The sequence below is a fragment of the Gopherus evgoodei genome, chromosome 2 (genome assembly GCF_007399415.2).
Source record: "Gopherus evgoodei ecotype Sinaloan lineage chromosome 2, rGopEvg1_v1.p, whole genome shotgun sequence".
Classification (NCBI taxonomy): domain Eukaryota; kingdom Metazoa; phylum Chordata; order Testudines; family Testudinidae; genus Gopherus; species Gopherus evgoodei.
Genome location: NC_044323.1, coordinates 157053211 through 157075382, shown reverse-complemented (window position 1 = coordinate 157075382; position 22172 = coordinate 157053211). Strand labels below are relative to the sequence as shown.

The 22172-nt window shown below is 41.3% G+C and overlaps 1 protein-coding gene and 1 long non-coding RNA gene across 2 annotated transcripts in view; one reads left to right on the top strand and one right to left on the bottom strand.

The window, feature by feature from the left end:
• The window catches only part of LOC115646334, a 65257-nt gene that overhangs the window by 20706 nt on the left and 22379 nt on the right, over window positions 1–22172 (top strand). The window lies entirely within an intron of this gene.
• NKX2-6 (NK2 homeobox 6) lies at window positions 2327–6739 on the bottom strand. The gene is made up of 2 exons (XM_030552037.1): window positions 6454–6739; window positions 2327–2919 (listed from the first exon to the last, which is right to left on the bottom strand). The coding sequence occupies exons 1-2, from the start codon at window positions 6737–6739 to the stop codon at window positions 2327–2329; spliced, it is 879 nt and encodes a 292-aa protein (XP_030407897.1).

The window sequence follows — 22172 nt, the reverse complement described above, 5'->3', positions numbered from 1 at the left end:
AAGCAGGATTATATCAGCTCCATGGTCCTGTTCAGAAGCTGTTTTCAGGATGAAGAGATTGAGGCAGACCCAAAAATAATTTGGTATCACGTTTTGAAATCTCAGATTTTGAGGGAAAATAAAATGAGCCCAATTCTCTAATGTACACCAGTTTTACTTGAGCCTATAGAATGACACTATTGTAAATGAAACCAGAGTTTAGCCCAGAGGATAGAGTTCCTCATGTACCTGTTTCTCACCATCCCTGGTAAGGGTACCCAGCAAGAATAAAACAGCTCACCCAAGTTATTGTGGTTGAGTCAGAGGGTCTGGGTTTCTTTCATGGCATTTTGGTGACGTGGAGTGAAAGGTATATCCCACACCTGGTTTTCAAGTGCTGTCTTGTGCCCTAGGCTATGTCAGGCCACGACATGCAATGCTTTCCTTGGAACCTAACCTCTCAGTGACAGCAAATATGCTGTGCCAGAGGGCCTGGCAGACGAGTTGCATGGTGTTACCTGACATATTTGGGATATATGCTATTTTTGGTAGCTACTGTCTATATCTAGGTAGTTATGTGGTCCCATCACTGTAATAGCTCAGTGTAATGTCTGGGATAATACATTGTGGGATAATCTTGTCTGTTAGGACCATGTCTTTCAACACACACACGCTTCAGATAATTAATTTTACAGTTAAAAGATTATCTTTGATTCTGCATTTGAAAGCTAGAAGGCATCTCTGAACGGCCTAGCTGTTGGATGAAGATTGGCGATGGGTCAGATCTCAGTGGGGCTACTCACATGAGTAAGGTGAGCAGAATTGGCCTCAAATTCATATTGAACACAGGCTGTATTGGCCATCTCTTGCTCTCTCTCTCTGTCTACTGGGGAACTCCCATTGATGTTAATGGCACCTGTGTGTAGATTGACACACCATGCTTGTGATAGAAAAATGAATGGGTAAAATTATGCTCTGCAAAAAAAAAAATTAGACGTATGACAGCTTCCTGTGTGAAATATTTTTTCCTTTATGAGAGTATCACCTTCCTCTGGACTTTAGTTCCACCTGTTGCCACTCCAGTGTAGAGAAATACTAATCCTTTTACACAGTGTTTCTTTAATAATATAATACATTTCAGTAAAACCATGTCCTTATTTAGTCATTGAAAAACATTTCTACAATAACTACCCAAATGATCAGTGTAGTTATTCACAACATATGTAATGCCCCTGAAAATGCCAGCACAGAAGTGATTCTTGGAAAGCTCTCTTCCTCAGTCTTGGAAACAGTGTTCAACTCTTCCCAATTTAATACTTAGGTAGTTCTTGTAACCTGCAAAGCACTTATATATATATATATATATATATTATATATATATATATATATATATATATATATATATATATATATAATATATATATATATATATATTGAACCACATCCTTAGCTGTGTAAGTCGCCATCGCTCCATTGAAATCAATATAATTAAGCTGTTGGACACCAGCTGAAGATCTGACCCAGCAACTAATTAATTAACCCTCACAACTTTCCTGTGAAATAAAATAAACTTACTTTAGGTATGGGGAAGGGAAGCAGAGAGGTTAAAGAATGTGCCCACGGTTGAAGAGAGAGTCATTGTCTGAGATCAGAGCTCAGGAATTCTTGGCTTACAGAACTATGCTCAGGCCATTACTATGACCTTTCTCTCTCTTTCTGATAACTTGAGCACTTATTTCCAATTGCTGTGCTGAATCAGATTTCATGGTAACTGCACATTTTGGGGTGGAGCAAGGGACAGGACAGTTTTTTTAAGTGTGAACAATGTAATTGAAAAAAATGTGGTGGTTTTAATATTTTTAATTGAAAAACATACACAAATGAAAAATGTGCGCTAGGCAGGAATGAAGATAGGTATATCCGAACTTTATCACAAAGGATAAACATTTTTTTTAAAGGAATTAAATAACATGGTCAGTTGAAAACAAATGTGCAGAAATGTGTACAACCAGCACTTTCAAATTTGTCTTTAGGAAGGACACTAGGTTGGTTGGACTCAGATGATCACTACTGTTCTTGCATTCTGGAGAAGCAAATACCTTGGGGGGGGGGGGTAGGAGGTAAGAGACAGAGGAGGGGCTGTATTTAAAAACACCCATGTTAAATAAATAAAGTGATCCGTGTCTTAGTCCCCAGGGATCAGAGCCTGAAAGCGCCAGAGCCTCCTTTTTTCTAACACAGCGTCTTTTAAAAGACAGTCTCCATGGGGCTGGACCGGGGCTTCTGATCCCCCTCCTGCCCTTGAGATGTTCAGCATCATCCAGGTGGTCAGTTTCAAGGGAGACATTTACCAAGCCCTGATCCCTGCTTGCAGCGTGGCTTGCAAGTGACCCTGCTGGGTCTGAGCAGCGCTGGAGACACTGAAGCTCATGTTCATGATGTGACTGGCTGGGGTGGTACTCGCGGCCGCCCCCGAGTAACTACCGCTGTAGTTTGCTCTGTATGGGCTATTGCTGTAACCGCTGTAGTAGGTGTTATAGGAGTAAGGGCTGAGCGTGACATTATAAGGGGCAGTGTAACCCTGTGAGCCCCCAAGGCACGGCTTGCCATCTCTGACTAGCACAGGGACCGCTACCCTCCTGGGAGGAAGGGGATGGGCCGAGAACTCCAGCGATTTATCTTGTCTTTGTCTCTTGCACTTGTATCTCCTGTTCTGGAACCAGATCTTGACTTGCGTGGGGGTGAGTTTCAGCAGGCTGGCGAGATGCTCCCGTTCCGGAGCCGAAAGGTACTTCTGCTGTTTAAACCGCCTTTCCAGCTCGAAAACTTGAGCTTGAGAAAACAAAACCCTGGGTTTCCGCCTCTGCCTTTGCTTGGGACGTTCGCACGGGTCGTCTTTCTTCTCCTGGGGCTCGAAACAGTCCGCAGCCAGAGATTTTCCTGCGAAACCCAAAGCAAAGAGAGACATTTTTCAGCTCTGCCCCCTGAAGGGTCACACGTTAGGAGTGTTTTCCGGCCCTGGGTTAACGATCTAATCCCGGGCTCCTGTGAAATTAGATTCATGATCTTTAAGCCTTTCGAAAAACGGGCTGAATTTCAAGTGAACGTCTTTGGGGAAAGAAAATCATCCCATGTTTCTGCCAAACAATGAAATTTCGATTTTCTTCATTGAATAAACAAAACTAGTTCGTCTTTCATCTACCAGCTCTGATCATTTCTGTCTGCCCTAACGTGATTACAATCAATAGGCCCGATCCAAAACTCATTAAATAAATGGGTTCCTTTCCATTGACTTAGCAGACTTTGCATCAGATCTATGAAGGCTGGTGAGCTGTCATTAATTATTACCGTATCATTTATGTACATTTCATTGGACCAAACCTCTCTCCAATTGAATTGCATAAATACTCCCGTCTGAGATTGATGGGTGAGGAAAGCAACACAGGACCTGAACCACTGAAAATATCCCATGTGAACGATTCAGAGCAAATAAGCGTAACTCAGTGTATACCTTGCTGTCTTTTATTGTATGTGTGTGTGTGTGGGGGGGGGCTATTTTTGTTTTAAATTTGACGCAAGAAACATGAAGCAATCTTCCAATGAAGGAGGGAACACTATCAACTCCAGGAGACAATGCACATCAAAGCTTTGTTTTAATCCGTAGATAGATCCTCTTCGCTTTAGAATCCTACTTAGTGGGCGGCACCTGTTCCATTCCAGTTTGGTTTATTCACAGATCTCCCATGGACCCTGTGAGTACTCCCGGTGCTCCATTCCACATACCCACCCCGCCTCTCTTCCTAGTCATTTCCAAATCTAGACGTCCAATCTTGCAAGCTCCTACTCACAGGCGTCACCTTTCTCCAGGGAGCAGACCTCTTGGCTTGAACGGGGACCATATGATTGATATGCGCCAGTGTGGCAGAATCAGCTGCGACTTTACTTAATGTTTCCCACCAATGGGTTCTAATTTTCAGTGCAGTGTTTTGGTGGTGGTTTCTGTCGCGAGATGTGCGCATGAAGCCGCCTAGGACACCAGCCGTTTCGCAAGGAATAGGGGTCCCATATAAATAACCCCTATGTGTATTCTTTTTCCTTTGCTCGTCCATACTTTGGTTCAGAGCGTCCCATATTGTCTGAACTTCCCGCTTCTCCTTCCACCCCATTACACTTTAAAAGAAAATCGTTGTAGGTGATTCGAAAAAGAAAAGCACAAGATGAGCCTTACTGATTTTCTTGCTTATATACTAATGCCGTTTGGGTGTTAGGAAAACGACCAGCGTTCCTATTCATTTGTGCTATAAAGTAGGAAGTTTTGGAGTATGTTATGCAGAACAAAGATCTGATCAATGTGTATTGAAAATGCTGGCAGTTCGACTACTGCTTCCTAAACCTGCGTATAAAATACACTTGTTTGTTAACGAAGAACTGAGAATGATTCAGTAATAACAACAAAAAGAACGGTTTAGACTAAAATTCGACCACGTCAAATCAATATTTAGCAGGTTACAACTATTCTCGCTATTCTAGTGTGATTTATGCTGCTAAAGCGATCCTGCATGAAGGAGATTTATTTTAGGTTTCATTATTTAAAAATCATCTCATGGCATTGAAAATAACCACGTAGTGGGCTGTAACATTTTGAATTATTGTTTTTAATTACAATCGTGCACGTGTTAAATGACCATTCCGTCATTTTTCATGTAATGGAGAATGTTGGAATGTTTCTGTTTTTAAAAGAATAGTGTGTGTGTGTACATATTCAAACGCTTTGTATATATGGTATACACCCATTCAAACGCTTTATATTTTATATTTTAAAAGTGTTAATGCATGTACACAATATATTATAGTGTTTGAATATATGAACACAAGTGCAGATTTTTCTCTATGTATATAGTGAAATAATAAAACTACTTCATATTTTAAATTATTTTCAGCTTATAACAATATTTTCCTTAGACGCTTAATAGGGCTAACTAGGAATTGGAAGCTTGAATTATTAAATGCAAAGTTATATTATTTTTATTTCCGTAAGAAGTATTATTTTTTTCAAATCAAAATACAGGTCATCCCCCCCCCCTCCCTAGTTGACACTTCAGTGGTTACATTTGCCATTTTATAAAATTCCCTGTGCTGATGATTTAACTTTATGGACTTGTTACTTTGTGGCTGGTTTTATTTTTGAAACTTTTGGAGTAAAAAGTTATCAAAGAAAAAGCCACCTTCACAAAACATCAGTTGGAGGAAAAAAAAATGTTGAATGTTGGCCATAATTTGTTTTAAAATTTTAAAACCCTTATATATTACTTAAATACCAGCTTTGTTCGTGCAGTCAAACGGGATCTAATTTGAAACGCAGTGTTTTTTGTTTTGTTTTTCACAAAAGAGACAATATTTTTACAACTTTCACGGTAGTAATTTTGTAACTGTATTCCCTGCGGGTGCGAAGTACCCGATTTCTTTTCTATTTATATGTATCCAAAATGCTTTCCTATATTAAGTGTGAAGTATACTTTGTGAAAGTATACGGTTGTGAAAATACCTTTACTGTATACATACCAGTAGCTTTTTCGTTCATTGTTTTACTTGTATCTCTTGTTTACTATAAAAACTTTTAAAACAATATAAGTGAATCTGAAGAGACTAGAATCCAGTTACATTTTGTTGATAAGTGACACAGAAGAGTTTGAACAATTTAATTTGCATAAGGTTTTGTTAATATCTATCAACGCCTGCATCACGTTATATGTCTCACAAAGATATTTAATATGTATATTACAAATTCCAAATTGCAACCTCTTTGGCTACTCAAAAGTTTTATCCTGCCTTTATATAAAATCCCAAATGAAATCACATGGTATCTTAAGGTAAACAAATTATTGCATTGCAAGGGTCTTGTAGCCCAGATTTTTTTCTCGCTCAGCGTTTCTTAACGATTTTTAATGCGGATTTCTCGCGATGCACTAATATATGGCTTGATGATAATGAACCTGTGCAATTCCCTTGCCCCAGATTCTGTTATTAACCAATACTAAAATCCTATAGATAGCCTCATTTCACTGGGAGAATATCTTGGAGAGGTAATTTTGCTATGAAGTTCAATTCCAAACCTATGCACCTCTTTATGGGCTTAAGAATGGCCATACTGGGTCAGACCAATGGTCCATCTAGCCTCATATCCTGCCTTCTGACAGTGGCCAATGCCTTCAGAGGGAATGAACAGAACAGGTGAATTATCCAGTGATCAACTCCTAGCTTCTGGCAGTCAGAGGTTTGGGGACACCTAGATGGGGCTGCCTCCCCAGTCATCTAGGCTAATAGCTGTGCACGGACCTATCCTCCATGAATTTCATCATTGATCCAAAGCCACTGAAGCCAATAGAAAGATTCCCATTGACGTCCATTGGTTTTGGATTAGTCCCCAAGTTTACAAGCTGGTGGTATCCCCCTCCCCTCCCATTGTTAACTTACTTAGGTCCATCTCTTCTTCACAGGAACTCCTCATGAGCTCATACTCCTCCTCACGGCTCCTGCAATTTCTGCCTTGATCGACTTCCATCTGGAAGGGAAGGGCCTCAGAATTGTAGGCAGCCTCTTGTTTCTTGTGCAGACAAGTAGGGGGTGGCTGCATGGCCGGAGGCTCTTGCAGATCCTGGGGGAGGAATCCCCGAGGGTCCCCGCTCTGAGCGCTCTGCTGCTCCAGCTTTAAGATATCTTTGACCGAGAAAGGGGTAGAAGTGATAGGACAGTGCAGCATCCTGCTCGGACTCCTGGGGGAAATGGAGAAATGTTGGAGCCCCTCCACGGTGTACAATTCTGGGCCCCCTGAGATCGGGGGGGGGGGGGAACGAATCCCCTGAGAGGAGCAAAATCAGGGCTCCCCGGACTGGAGGGTTGTGTGTCCTAGGACCCTAGTTCTTTGGCTCGCTGGGCTGCTTCTGACGTGCTCCCACGGGCTTAGGGTTACCTTGGAATTGTGAATGGGAAGGCTTCCTCCTAAAGGCCCATTGGTTCCTCCGGAGCCACGTGACTACCCTCCGCCTCTTATTTACCTCTTGACTGATACTGCAGAGTAAGGTATCACCCAGAGATCAATAAATGTACATCGATATGGGGTGGGGGGAACGGGACATCCTGGCAGAGCTAAACTGGAATGAGTTCAGCCTTTCGTTTTCTGAACTCTTCCTTTGGGTGAATAGTTGATGGTGGGAGTGGGAACAGCAGTTATTTTAGTTTTAGGAGATTAAAAAACCCACTGCAGGTAATATTCCTCTCTTTCTAGAGCACTAGTGGCCCAGGTTATATATTTCTAATAGACGCAGAGAGAGCACATTAAAAAACCACCCCCCTGCATACAGATGAAGACTATAAAATGTAATCTAACTGTTTAGCAGCAGGATTACTGATGAGTATATATTGTAATTAGTACAGCATGATGGTTAGGATTCATGATACGACCGTGTGCTTCTGCCTAAAACAGCTGTGAAGCGAGCAATTGCATTATGCGTCCTAACCGGTACTTTACTAATTACAATATTACAAAGCATAGGTAATACTAGGCACTTACATAGACTTCCGTATTCTCAGTAGAGCTCTCCAATTATATGCAAGGCTGCATGGGTGAATATGTACATGCATTTATATCCATGTGTACATGTAAGGGTGCACATATGGATATAATACATTAAAAAGTATGTAAAGATCGATGGAAGCAAGTGGCAAATATATTTGGAGAAAATATACTTACTGGGGAAAGGGGGAAAATGTTGGATTAGGGAAGTTAGTTAAATTTTTAGAGCAAATGTTGGATTAGATTTTTAGAGCATGTGCAAGACTATGGAATCAATGTCAGTTACACATAGCCAGAGATTGATACGTTTCCAAACAGAACTGATTATTGTAATGTGTTACCTGCTTGTGATCTGATATTTAATACAATAGCTCCAGTTACACAAATCTCAGTAGTAGCCATAACAATTAAAACAACAATTTGAAAAAGAAATTATTTCAGTATTTTAAAAAGAAAATGCCATAATCAGTACCTCCAAGGAGGGAGAAGAATAAAACCTACCAGAGTTTCATGGCATTCTTTGCTTTGGTTATTTGTGTGTCAGTTTCAGACATTTCTGCTATTGATAGTTTTCAGGGTGGATATTATTTTAGATCTCTGCTTAGAGATGCAAGAATGGAGTTTCTGGGAAATAAACAACCCGAAGCTTCATTACTTCTGAGAAAAGCCCATAAAATCACGGTATAAAAACGAGCTTTATTTCTATATTTGACCCAGTTTGATCTGAATCTGCGGTCATTGACTAGAGGTCTGGGGGGAGACACTTTTTGAGCCTGGGGCAAAAATGTCAGAATTGAAATTTTAATTTTTCATTTAAAAAATCTTCCAAAATGAATGATAAGTTAACTATTAAATTTGCACTCGGAACAGTACACGTTGCTTAAATTGCCTTTTAAGTTATTCCTTGTTCAGAAAACAGGTAACATGTAGACCACCAAAAGAAGGAGAGAGTAATAAACCTAAAATCTATAGGTAGATCATATAATACAGAAGTAGATCATAGAATATATTACAGAGATAGATGACATATATGGGTAGATATGAACAAAATCTCTGAGATTTTCTATTTTTAATGATTATAATAGAGAACGTTTGCTAACTAGTGGCCCAACCTTGTATTCCTTGCTCAGACTAAACTGTCATTAATTTTAATGAGCGTTTGGGATCCTTCCTTTAGGATGCAGAATCTGGCCCAATTCTGAGTTTTCAAAGGCAATTGTCTAAACCCTTTCTGGACAGCATTCCCTTCAATCCTTTAGCAGCACGATTAGGGAGGCAGGGTTCTAACTTCCGTCCCCTCCTCCCTGGGGTTTTGTTAGCTTTCCTGACTCGCTTGTATGTTTCAGCTTCCCTGGGTGTTTGTTTTGCTTATCAAACAGCTCTTGAGCACTGACAAGTCTGGACTAAAGAGCAAAGGAGCCAAAGCATCCCCGCCCCACTTTGTATTTCCAAAACAGGGGAAGAAATAGAAAAGATTTGCTTAAGCTGCAATAAAATAAATCTAATCGATTTTAGCCTCCATTAAGATCACATTAGCGAGTGGATTTGGGAGATAAGGGCTGATAAGGTGCAGGACTGGGGTGTGGAGACCACCCTAGCTCTTGGAAAAAGCTCTGTGCCTCTGGCCTGGGAAGAGGTTTGGCTGGAGAGAGAAAAACATCTTCCATCAAGGCTGGAACTCCCCACTGAGAATGCAGTATCCTAACTCCTGTACTCTGTGCAAACTGTGATTTAATTACTATAGGGAGCCCTGGGGTGTTCTCTAGATCATGGATGTGCTGCGAGCACAACTATGGCAAAGTAGACTGAGCAGAGAGTCAGGTTTCTACTCCCAACTGCCTGTGTTACACAGTGTCCCCATCTGTAAAATGGGCATACTGATTCTTGCCCTCTTTTATAAATGACCGTTGGGATCTTGGACAGCGGTGTTACTCAGTTGCAAAATTCCAAGTGACACATTTCCTGCCATCATTCTTCTAACGAGTATTAATTTGCTGATATTCTCTTGCCCACCACATTTCCAGCTAGTGTTATGGTCAATTTGTGTGTATATATATCTATATATATATAGGCTCTTTATGGTATTGCCTGTATCTGACATTTTCTGCTATGCTGTTAGAATGGAGAGCATCTTACTAGCTGTTTCTCTAGTTGCCTTAAATAAAAACCTGTAAAAAATCCCTTATCCTTGGAGGAATAATTAATAGAAATAGAATATCTGTCTCTCTAGATTTATTATGAGATTGCCCATCACCATGGTATTTGAGCACTGACCATGAAAATTACATGCAAAATCTCTTACTTCCAGCCAGGCTGACAAGAACAAGCTTAAAGTTCTTGGGCCTGATTCTGCACTGCATTATGGTAGTGTAAATCAGGAGTAACTCTAATGAAACCAAAAGACTCATCTAGTGAAAAAGTGGTGTGAGAAGGAATCAGACCTCTTGTTTATTTGCTGCCTTCTAGGTTTGCAAAGATTAACTTTGCAAAATTCTATGAAGAATTGTTATGTAAGTGCTAAAGGTGTCTATATTCCGGCAGGTACACACACATACTTTCTGTCTGTCTGACAGTCATATCATGTAACTCTGACATGAATAACCTTTTGCACAAGTCATCTCATTCACTTCAATTGCATGAGGACACATTACTCATTTTGGTAAAGGCTGCAGGATTGGTCCCTCATACACACTGAGGCACAGGATCAGATTTTCAAAAGCACCTTGGATGCTGAGCTGATTTGAAAATCTGGCCAAAGGTATTGCAGTGGGAGCTGGAGGGTGCTGAGATGTTTTTCTAAAACTGGCTCTTGATTAGGTGTCTAAATGAGAGCCGAGCTCTGTGGAAAATGTGGCCACTTCTCTGAGCATTTGAAAATCTGGCTCCCAGAGCCCAACCTGCCCTCCTTTCTCCTACCAGCAATGCCACTGAAGTCCACTGCACTACTCCACTGAGTAAGGCAAGAAAGTAGAGCTCTGTGCTGCTCAATTCACTCAGGCAAAACTCCCAGGGACTGCATCATAGGTCCAGAGATTCAAGTGCTAGCATCATTCAGGCAGCTATTAAACCCTTACCTCTGACCCCTCCTCCCCAGCCCAATTTCCCTCCTGTTTTTTCACAAATCTATGTCAGAAAAGAATAAAATGGCACGTTCTTTTCGTAGCTGGGAATCTTGCCTGCCCAGGTGAAATTACGCAAATTATTTCAGCCTGTTCTTAAATGTAGTTAGGAAGATTAAGGTACCCAGTTGATATTTGCAACGTAAGCTGCCTTATTCAGATTCTGTAGGCTTTTTACAACAAGAAGTTGTAGATCAAATTAAGTTAACTGCTGAGCTGTGAGGGTAATATTCAGATAAACTCTCATCTTAAAGTTTGATACCAGACTTCTTATCTGTGTTGTACTTTGCCATTGCTACAGTGAAGCTGAACATCCATTTCAATTAAAATTCCAGGCTAGCTTCAGAAGGCTGGTGTCTGCTGATAGCACTGACAGAACAGAGCTAGTTTTGGCCTTGGTTGTGTGGATATCTCTCCACACCACAAAAATAGCCAAATTGGACTATTAGAGAAGGCTAAATAAATAAACCACCCAAATACAGGCAAGGAAATGAGGGCCTGAAACAGGAGAGAAAATAAATACAATGGAAAAAGGAGAGAGAGAGCTCATGAATCCACAGATAGATGCTCGTGGCTGTTTTTTAATACATTAATTTATTTGTGGCAACAAATATATTTTCTAGTAGTGTATATATTAAAATATATTTATGCCCACATTGTTATGGGACATACCTGGCATGGATCAGCATTATATTATGGCATTATTTTTCAGGGATGCATATAACAATGGTGACTGAAGGATGTGTGTAAATAGAATAACATTATTTGAAATTGATTCAATGACTTTGATCAGAAGATCTCAAAGTGCATCACAAAGGTACTTCCTCCAACACACTGTGAGTTAAATAAATGTTATATCCACTTCAGTAAATTAAGAGAGTAGGTCTAGGGAAGATTAAGAGCCTGATCCAAAGCCTAATGAAGTCAATAGAATTGAGTGACTTGCACAAGAAAATACTGTGATTCATAAGCAAAGATGGGAATAGGACCCAAGACTCTTGTCTATCAGGTTCCTCTCTCTCTCTAATTAGGGGAATCCAAAGTTTTACCCACCCTCCTAATACATGTGATTTCTCTATCATAGACTTCATATATGTACATCCGGGGACATGAAATCCAAACAGCAATAATAATCCCTCTGGGTTAGTTCTTTTCCAGAAGATGATACCCAAGATCAAAAGAACATATTGTGTTAGTTAGTGCCCAGCCTGTCAGCTTTCTAGTTTCTCTTCCCATTGTCATGAATTAAGTGCATACATATTGTATCTGTATATTATAATCATTTTTCATACATTTTGGGCCTGATCTTGCTCCCACTGCAACCAATAAGGGTAGGATGTCGATTTTAATGTCTCATCAAACATGCTGGACACTTCCTGTGTGTGTGTTGGAAATCATAGCAGAGACAAGGAGAGTTCATGAATTCTTCCTCAGCATTTTTGCATGTGAAAGACAAGTCAATTTTAATCCTTTAATTCAGTCACTTACCAGATCCCAAGATATTTTTTCTCTCTTGGGGAAAAATATTGTTTACCGTGTTTATGTAGCTCACTTAAATTGTATGTTTTCAGAGAATATTGTAACTCACTTGAAAATGCTGGAAAACCCTGGATCTTATTCCCTATTTCTGTACTCTACAGCACTGGATCTCCACCATTCCAGGTTACTGTGCCCCTTTCAGGAGTGTGATTTGTCTTGGGTACCCCCCAAGCTTCATCTCACTTAAAAACTACTTCCTTACAAAATCAGACATAAAAACACAAAAGTGCTACAGCACAGTTACTGAAAAATTGCTTCCTTTCTCATTTGTACCATATAATTATAAAAGAAAACAATTTGAATATAAATAATGTACTTTCATTTCATTGTATGGTATATAGAACAGTATAAACAAGTCATTGTATGAATTTTTAGTTTGTATTGACTTTGCTAGTGCTTTTTATGTAGCCTGTGGTAAAATTAAGCAAATATCTAGATGAGTTGATGTACCCCTTGGAAGATCTCTGAGTATCCCTAGGGGTAGTGTACCCCTGGTTGAGAACCACTGCACTACAGAATGTGTATTTACATGTACATTGTAAAGCAAGGCTATCAACGATACTTAATATATGTACCCATTTTCCATCGGGCTATATTCTATTCATAAAACTGTGGCCTCTATACAGCATAGTGTTGAAGCATGTCCCATTGGCTTGCATGGGACTACTCACCTGCTTAACTGCATTGCTAAATTAGGGCCTGTCCATCCTGTGAGCATCCTCAATTCCCACTGAATGAAAAACCAAAACCAACCAGAGGAACTCCAAATCCGTATTAATTCTTTTGCGGGGTGTTCATCACATCTCTCCTGCTGAGACTAACTAGAAATTCAGGCCTGTGTTTCCAGGTAGGATGGATGCATACAGACCAATCTCACCTCCCAGACAACTGGGGCCTGACCCAAAAGCCCACTGAAGTTTTACTACTTACCGCTACAAATTGCAAACTGGGGGGAATAGTGGTGGATGGGGGTGGAAGAAGAAATTACTCTCACAGGTTCCCTTAACAGAGTACTGTGGTCTACATACATAAAGAGTGTAGAAACACCTGCCTGGTGGGCAGAAGAAGCTGGGGACTCTTCCTGTCACTTAAGCAGTGCAATATACTTTATGCAAGAGATTAAAAATCCTGTGCCCTGCTAATTGATTACAATGTTAAAAGGCTGAAAAAAAAAACTTATTTGATTCACCTGCACGCACGACTGGACTCTGACACCACCATGATTCCACTTACATTATGTACTTGAATTTGCGACCCTGCATAAGACAATATTTTGCACGTTTGAAATCTCAGTATTTTGATGGGTTAAACCCGCTCCACACCCATTTTCACCCAGAGGAAATAGACAAGACTTTAGACACACATCAGAGGTCAAAAAAGCAGTTTAATTTCTATCCCAAGACTTATTCTGCATCCTCTTTCAGAGGCGCAGCAGACTTAAAACATTGCCCAATTAATACCAGAAAACGCAGCAATTTCAGGAACCGTGTGACTCAGTTTAAATAAGCTTTTCAGACACCAGCTGCAAAATTCTTCTTGAATATTTATTGGGGCCCGATCCTGTATTCTCTGTGTCTGCAAGTTTCTTATCGAAGGCAGTTTTTGGTGAAGAAGGAATGCAGGATCGGGCCTTTATGATGTTTAATCAAAGGAATAAGGTTTTGACAACATTTGTTTCTGCTCCGATTGAAATCACTCGGTGCTTCGTTCACATTTGCAAAGGGTTGCTACTTTATTTCACTTAGTGTTTTTGTTCTAACGTGCCTGAGTTAAAATCCACGGGGTTTGTATGCAGCCATGTTTTGGGATTCGTGCGACACGAGAATGGGATAAGAATGAGAACTTATTCTAAACTGGTATTTGACAGTTAACGCCCTAAAGACAAAGCCTTCTGAATAGTCCTTAGATCGTACATTTTTCCTGAGTCTGAAAATAACTCGCCACCTATCTATTAACTTTTGGCTCAGGAACAGAAATGAGATTTCTAGGTTTCGGTATCAATTAAGGGCTGTTTAACCGTTTGCTATCGGGGTATTTCCTTTAAATACTCAGTATTTTATTTTGATCTTTAACTATATGCGTCTGGGGAGAGAAGAAATCGAAAAGTTGCAAATCAACAACTCTAGTTCAAAGTATCGGAGGGGTAGCCTTGTTAGTCAGTATCCACAAAAACAAGGAGTCCGGTGGCACCTTAAAGACTAACAGGTTAATTTGGGCATAAGCTTTCCTGGGTAAAAAATAAAAACCACTTCTTTAGATGCATGGAGACTCTAGTTGAAAATCTCTTTTCAAGGTTGTTTTTTTTAAAATACGGGTTCTCTAACATGAGACGGACATTGTTTGATTGGAATGCAGAAGTGATATTGACAATATCGAGAGGATAAAATCACCGGATCGGTGATCATAAGAGACGTGAAAAGAAAAGTTGGCACAACACTTTCTGTTTGGCAAGGATGCAAACGTGAAATCATTCGGGTGAAATGCACTTGTAGAAAAGATAAAGAATATACCAATGTTAATGGATGATCACTATGTTTTGCTTAACGGCTGAATTAGAAAAGGCGTGTGAGGGTTAGAGAGTCTTCAGAAATGTTTGTATTCATTTTCAAATACTCTGGGGAATACCGATCTTGCTTGATTATTGTTAATATTTCAACTTTCTAGGCAAATACAGCAAATGAGTGTAGACAAATCCAAACAGTGTTTAAAACCGTGGATTGGAACCAGTAAGAGTGAGGGGAAGTCTCCAGTGGTTTAAAACACAACCCATCTACTTCTGGTCTGAAAAGATCTGCTCTGTTTCGTGCCAAATAGTTACACCTGACTCTGTAGCAATGACTACTAATACTTATTATGATACCACCTGCGTGCAGTGTCCTAATTAATCTATAATCTGCAAATTACGGGCCAAAACTTTGGCTTGTTCTTGCCGGATTTGTTCCTTCTTTCCGGGAGTTGGAGTTGTGAATCAGTTTGGAGGGGGAAGTGTTTTCAGAAGCGATGTGATTTAGTTAACGAACACACACAAAATCACACCGAAGTTCAATGTGCTGGAGTTGAAAGAGTATTAGAAACAGCACATTGAGAGATACCTATTCTAAGGGATTACTTTAAGGCTCTCTTAGCCAGGTAGGGAGGGAGGTAACGTTTTAAGAAAGGAAATAATAGACAATTAAGACGTCATCCAAAACAATGGAGTGCTAAGAAAGTGTCACAAAATTAATAACTGTGGTAACTTGTTCTTTCTTTAAAATAGTGCTAGGCATGAAATACCTTATCTCCTGTTAGACACCCGGCCCCCCGTGTGTATCTAATTGAACTTCTATTGCCCTCTCTTGCGAATTTTTTTTTTTGTTACTTCTCTGTGCAATTCAGGAATCCTCCTACCTCCCTATTATAAAGTAGATTTTTAAAGCAGAGCTTCCCCTCCCTTGCCCACGTGAGGCTGGTTTATGCCCCTCGCTTCCCCATTCAGCGCCGGCGCAGCCAATCCCCGGGCTAATTAAGTGGGAGTGCAGGCGAGAGGCGATGCTTCCCCGCGATAGATTCATTGTCATGTCTAAATGGCCTGTTTGTGACTCCGGCACCAAAACGCCAACAGCAAACAGACAGTAACATTACACCTTGGCTTGTTGATGGCAGGAGGCAGCCGGCGCCAAGGTAAAATGCTTGGCTGAGATTGAGACGGGCAGGAAAGAATTGGGGGTAAGTAGCTTTATCCGCCCCCGTAATGACGCCTGCTCGGGAGATTAATGTGGAGACGCTGATTTGACTCAACGGGCTTTCAGTCGCAAAGGGTCCTGGGCAGAGAGGAGTTGGAGGGGGGAATACATGGAGTGCCCCAGCACTCAGGATTTTGTTATTAAAATGGGGGAGGAGAAAGAGTGGATTAGGGGATCTAGGAGATCCCCCTCTCCTGTTTATCCAATCAGATTCATCCTCTTGATGGGCAAACCTTACCCATCCGTTTCCATCTAATATCCTGTCATCTACTCCCTTGACTGATCTATGCCTGGAGTTAATAATTAGCCTTTAGACTGGTAGCCTTTTGGGGCAGGGACTGGGTCTGTTCTCTGTAAGTGCTTATACTGCTTTGTTGTCACTATAGTATCTGTGAATTCAGCCAAAAGGGGCCCAGTCTATTGAAGCCTCTTCCCGCACCCACAATAGAAATAATATCAATAAGTTCTCTGCAGCCAAAACACCACAGATTTTTGAATGCCCAACTCCGACACACCTGGGGGTTGGTATTCCAAAGAGGTTCTGCAAGCTCACAACTCCCACCAATCTTCTGGGGGTGTTCATCACCCATTGAAAAATCCTTTCACCAAAATGTTCATAAAAAGCTCAGAACTCACAACTGGAATCAACCCAGACATCTAAATAAACTGCCAGAATTTCAAAGTGCTCATGGCATTGCATTCCTGCTGGGCACTAAGCTCCTCTGAAAATCTGACCAGAAGAACCACAATGGGAGCTGCTCTGTGTGCACTGAGATTTCTGAAAATCAGCTCTTTATTTTGTGCCTAAAGCTGGAAGAATTTCAATGGGATTGGCTCTTCTGAAAGTTCCTGCCTACATCTGAGCTGCTTTCAGACAACCTGGCTCAAGTTGGGTGCCTGAAATTTGGGGCAACTAGATCCAGTGGCCACTTTTGAAAATTTGTCCCTGGTTCATAGCTACTAACCCATCACTGGGGCATCTGAATGCCTGCAGTGTCCCAACAATCCCTTTCTGGATTTACAGCCTGGTGAGTGACAGAAACTCACTGGGGGCCCTAAACAGGAATATCTCTCCCCCCCCCCCCAACCACTTAATAAAAAGCGAGTAGAGCGTGAGGTCCTTGGGGCCCTAAGCAATTGCTTAATATGCTTATGCTTAATGCCAGTTTAGGGGTGATATAGACACACATGACCATGCTTAGGACCTGTTCTTATTGGAGTCCGTGAGAAAACTCCTATGGACTTCTCTACCACCTTGCCCTGACATTTTTCTAGCTTCATCAAATACATTACCTCCCATTAAGCATATTTATTTATTTAATAAATGCCCTTATTCAGGGCATGAAAAATCATGGAAGAATTTGTTAAAAGCACCCGCAAAATGAGTTCTGTAATGGCACTTGCATGCCGATGGTGATAGAGGAGGTAATACAGGAAGTCAGGGTAGATGATCTAATGGCTGCTCTGGCATTAAAGTCCATGGAGCTATGAATATGCAATTTCAGTTGCACTGAATGTTCTAATCAGCTCTAATTTTGAGTCTATGGTGCATGCTCTCTTGTATTGACATACTTCCAGGACCATTATACATTAGTATGCAGTGTTGTAACCATATTGGTCCCAGGATATTAGAGAGACAAGGTGAGTCCTGTTTTTATAGGACCAGATTCTGCTGGTGAATGAGAGAAACTTTTGAGTCTCCTCAGAGCTGCTCTACTTCAGTTCCTTGTCTCTCTCATCAACTGAAGTTGGTCCAATAAAATATATTGCCTCACCAACCTTCTGTCTCTATTATATATTAATGTTGACACTGTACTTGGCCCTATGTACAATTGGGAAGTTCTACTTACCATGTTTCAGAATACAAGCAAATGGGATAATCCATGAAATTGAAAGGTGGCAAATTTAAATCTGGTAAAAGGAAATATCTTTTGGCAATGGGTTCCACAGGCTAAATGTGCATTGTGCTGAAAAACTATCATTCTGTCCAAGTACTTAGTGGGACATATTGCCCCTATCCCCACCAGTGATCCTTCAACCCTCATTCCCCTTTCAATCTCTGCCACTTATCACCCTCTACTCTGCACAAGTACTCCCCCTACCATGCTTTTGTTACGCCTTGACCCTGGTCCCACAATTATTTGTAACCACAGAAAATTCAATTTCATGGCAAGAAACCACAGAGGATTTAATGGTCTAGGGAAGGAGAAGCCTGAGAACCACTGGCCTCAGTTTATATTAGTAATGATCACAAATCATTCACCTCTTTCTGACTAGCAAGTTAATTCTATTATAATTATCCAAGGATATTACCTTCATTCTTAACTAGATTAGATGAAGTCAGGAAAAAGCCACTACTGGAGCCTATTTAAATCAGGGTGTCTCTCTGATAGTATTGTACCCACATCTCTATAAAAGTATCCAATTTCTTACAGCTATAACTATAACTGGATCATGCTGATGAGCAATCAGAGCAGGGGCCTGCTCCCTTTGGAAATATGACTCTCCTTGCCAGGGAATGCGTGATGTGACTGAGCCAACTAAGTCAGCTGTGTTCTTCCCAAAGGGATTCTGGATTTATTTCTAAAAGGTTCACAGATCAGATCATGAAGGGGAATAAAATGTAAAGTGAGTGGGTGATGGTTGTGCACACGGTGCCAGATTTTCAAAGCCAGCATGCACAAGCCAGGCCAGATGTTCAGGAGAGTTCACTCCTGCTCAGGCACCAGGATAAGTGAGTGGCCAGACACAGTATGTTGGGTGCATGGTTGGCACTGAGCTCTTTTGAATTGTTAGCCCTTTTTTTGTTGCCTAAATGGGAATTCAGATCAGAGAGGAAACATGGTCCAGTTGTAAGTGCGCCAATATAGGACTGGGATTCAAGTTCCTCCCTTTTCTGTGTGACCTTGGGAAAGGTCTGTCTTGTGCCTCAGTTTCCCACCTGTGCAATGGGGATAATGCAGGGGTATTGTGAGGATAGATGATGAGAGGTGCTCAGATACTACAGTATTGGTGGCCAGATAAGTACATAAATCCACTGTGAATCTGGCCTGTCGTGTAGTTTTCAAATGTGGCCCATTTCAAACAAGCTTTTAAGGCTCAGTCCCATGATGAGTTGTGTATGCCCTCAACCCTAATGGCTTTTGAAACCTAAGCAAGTGTTTCAGGATTGGGCCCTAATGCTGCATACAACATATCCCCCATTATTAAAGAATCTGCCTTCACCTTTACCCAGAATCAAGCAATGGGCGATCAGGGAGTTGTCCTCGTTACCCAAAAAGCACAGGCCCTCGGGCAAATCCATGACCTTGACCAGGAAATGTGCAACTTTGAAAGAGAGAAGCTCAGTAATCATTATAGGGGAAATAAAGATGATCCAAAGCAACCACATGACCTGTTTTATTTTGCGTTGATACCAGCCTGGTAGTGACAGTATTGGAACTATGGAGCTGTACATATCTTTCAAGGCATGGGAGAAGGTTATCAAGCCTCAAATAAAATGTCAGGAAATGGTTTGTCAACAGAGAAATAAATGAAGAAGATAAATGTAACAGGCAGAGAGGATTTACTAACTGAGAACTCCTCAACTCTGCTTGAAGTCACCCCTGGGATAACTATCACCCGAAGTGTCACTTGCTAGTTGTAGTAAGATGCCAACTCTTTTTGGTGCTAAAATTGGACCATAGAATACACCAGGGGCTGTCTCCCAGTCGGGCAAGTGGCGAGCTAAGGTTTCTGCTTGTATGCTAAGCTGTCTTTTTGATTGTTACCGCATCATCCCCGCCCCATTGGCCTGACTTGTCCATCTGTTGTCACTGTTTGTCTTTATTTGTATTATCCTGGACTAGGACTCCACTGTGCTCAGTACACTACAAACAAAAATGATGGTCCCTGCCCTCAAGTATAAGACAAGAGACAACATGCAGAAACAAATGAGGGAGCACAAGGAAACGATGTTGGTCATCTTGTCTGACCCGACCTGTAGAACAGCTCTGTGAAGCTTGATTGCTTGTCTCTTTCACTAATAAAGGCTGGTTCAATAAAAGCTATTCCCTCCCTGACCTTGTCTCACCTATCCTGTAAGGTCTATAGGGGAAGGGCTTCATTACTTGTCTGTACGGTGCAGTGGTGGCCAAACTGACTGACCCTCTGAAGTTTGAGAGTTAGGCGTGCCTGTCAAGGCTCGTAGCTTCAGCCCCGCTCCTGCTGAAGCCACAAGTCCTGGCAGGCGCCTCCTGTGGGGCAGAAGCCCCTTGCCCCACCACCCTGCTGCAGGGTAGAAGCCCTGAGCTCCCCCCGCCCCAGTCTGGTAGGTGGAGAATGGTGGGGGCGGGGAGTGCGGGGGACTCTGCAAGCAGCACTTTAACTGTAAAAGGGCCGCAGGCGGATCACGAGCTGTGGTTGGCCACTCTCAGGCCAGTGCTTAGCGGAGTAGAGAGAGCCCTGATGCTTAATTGAGGTTCTTAGGAGTTCCTGTCATACTATCCTATTCTCCTAAATGCTTCAGTGGCTCTATTCCTTACTGTTGTATGAGTAAAGCAAGTGAGAATTGTACATAGTCAATATTTAAAGACTATTGAAGTATCGAGATACATGTGAATGGTGCTATTGAAAAGCTCAGATCCCATAATTCGGGAGTCAGGGGTGCTCACTAGCTTACAAGGTCAGGCTCTCCATCAATCAATCAATAATAGGTCTTTTGAAGAAGAGCTGGTTGAAATTTTTCAAATGAAAAATGTTCACATTGGAAAAAATCCTTTTGTTCATAATTGGACATTTTTGCAATTTTTTCCCAAACATTTCTGGTTTTTGGTTGTAACGGGAAAATGAAAATGAGCGTTTTTAATTTTTTCTCTCCCTCTTCTACTTCCCCCCCCTCCCTTTTCTCTGACAAAACAGACAAAAGAAAAATGAAGTGGGTGGAGGGGAAGAAGAAAAAAGGAGAAGTGGGGAAAAAACACCTTTTTTAAAAATAAATATTTTTAGGAAAAATTGAGACTAAATGAAAAATCCTTCCCTTTCAACCAGCTCTGATTTGAAGGACAATTCTATTTCAATACTGAATTTGCTTAATAGAGACACATCATGGGTCAGCTTAGTAAAGCGCATGCAGATAATTTTCAGTGCACCGATAAAGACTAATTTGGCATACCAACAACAGCATGCACATAGTTATGGTCAGATTAGCGAAAGCTCCGGAACAGAAAGGCAGCACTCGTAAAGCTTTTTGTCTCAAACCCGGGATTACAGAAGAGGGATGGCAGATTGCTGACAAAGGCTGGCTGCAGGGCCTATCTAACCTGTTTAAATCTTAGGTCACAGTGCATCATTTTTTGTCAGTGCAGAAGAACATCTTTACATGACAAAACCCAGATGCCCAGTGCTTAAAAGCTGCAGTGCTTAGACCATGCAGCCATGATACACAGCCCAGCACCGTCATCTTTTGTTCCCAATTAATCTTGTTTTCTACAGTCCCAGCTTCTATTAACCTTTTAAAACACAACACTATTTTCTCAGCACTATCCTATTCTCAATAGAGTTACAGCATTAGCACTTGCTGACATTGGGCATCTTTACCAGGCTGCCATTTAGGCTTAAATTGTTCTAGGCTCTGTACAGACTTTGAGTTTATCATTCAGACTGTTTCCAGCATAGGACCAAATACTTTGCTGGTGTAAATTGGCACAGTTCAGTTGACACCAGTGGAGTTTCACTCACTTATGCCTGCATTTGGCCTGTGAAATCACTGGGTCTAAATCTCCACCCAGTCCCTTTTGATTTGAGCAGCTTGCTTATTTCACAAATTCCATTAAATGCTACAGGAGGAGAATTGTGGCAGTCTGGCATGGGAACCTACTTATTACAGGACACTTCTAACATGCAGCTTGTTTCTGTTTAAAATTCAGAGCAAAGCATTGAAAAGAAAAGAAACCTCATTTGAAATGAAAGCTGCAAAATCACCTGTCAGTGGATGCTTGAGAAATACCATTGGGACATCTCCCTTCTTCACTGTATTAAGGGCTGATGCATTTGATGAACAGGGAGCCATTCCTGAGTGAAAGAATATTCACCTCATCTTGGCAGACATTCTACTACCCTCTACCCCTCTGGCTGGGAGAGGATAGAATATCATCGGGGACCACAGTTTCCTCCTTTCTCCCCTCACTGTAAGCATCTGTGTGGACTTGACTAAATGGGAACAATCTGCCATATTATGGCCTAAATTCTTACATACGAGGG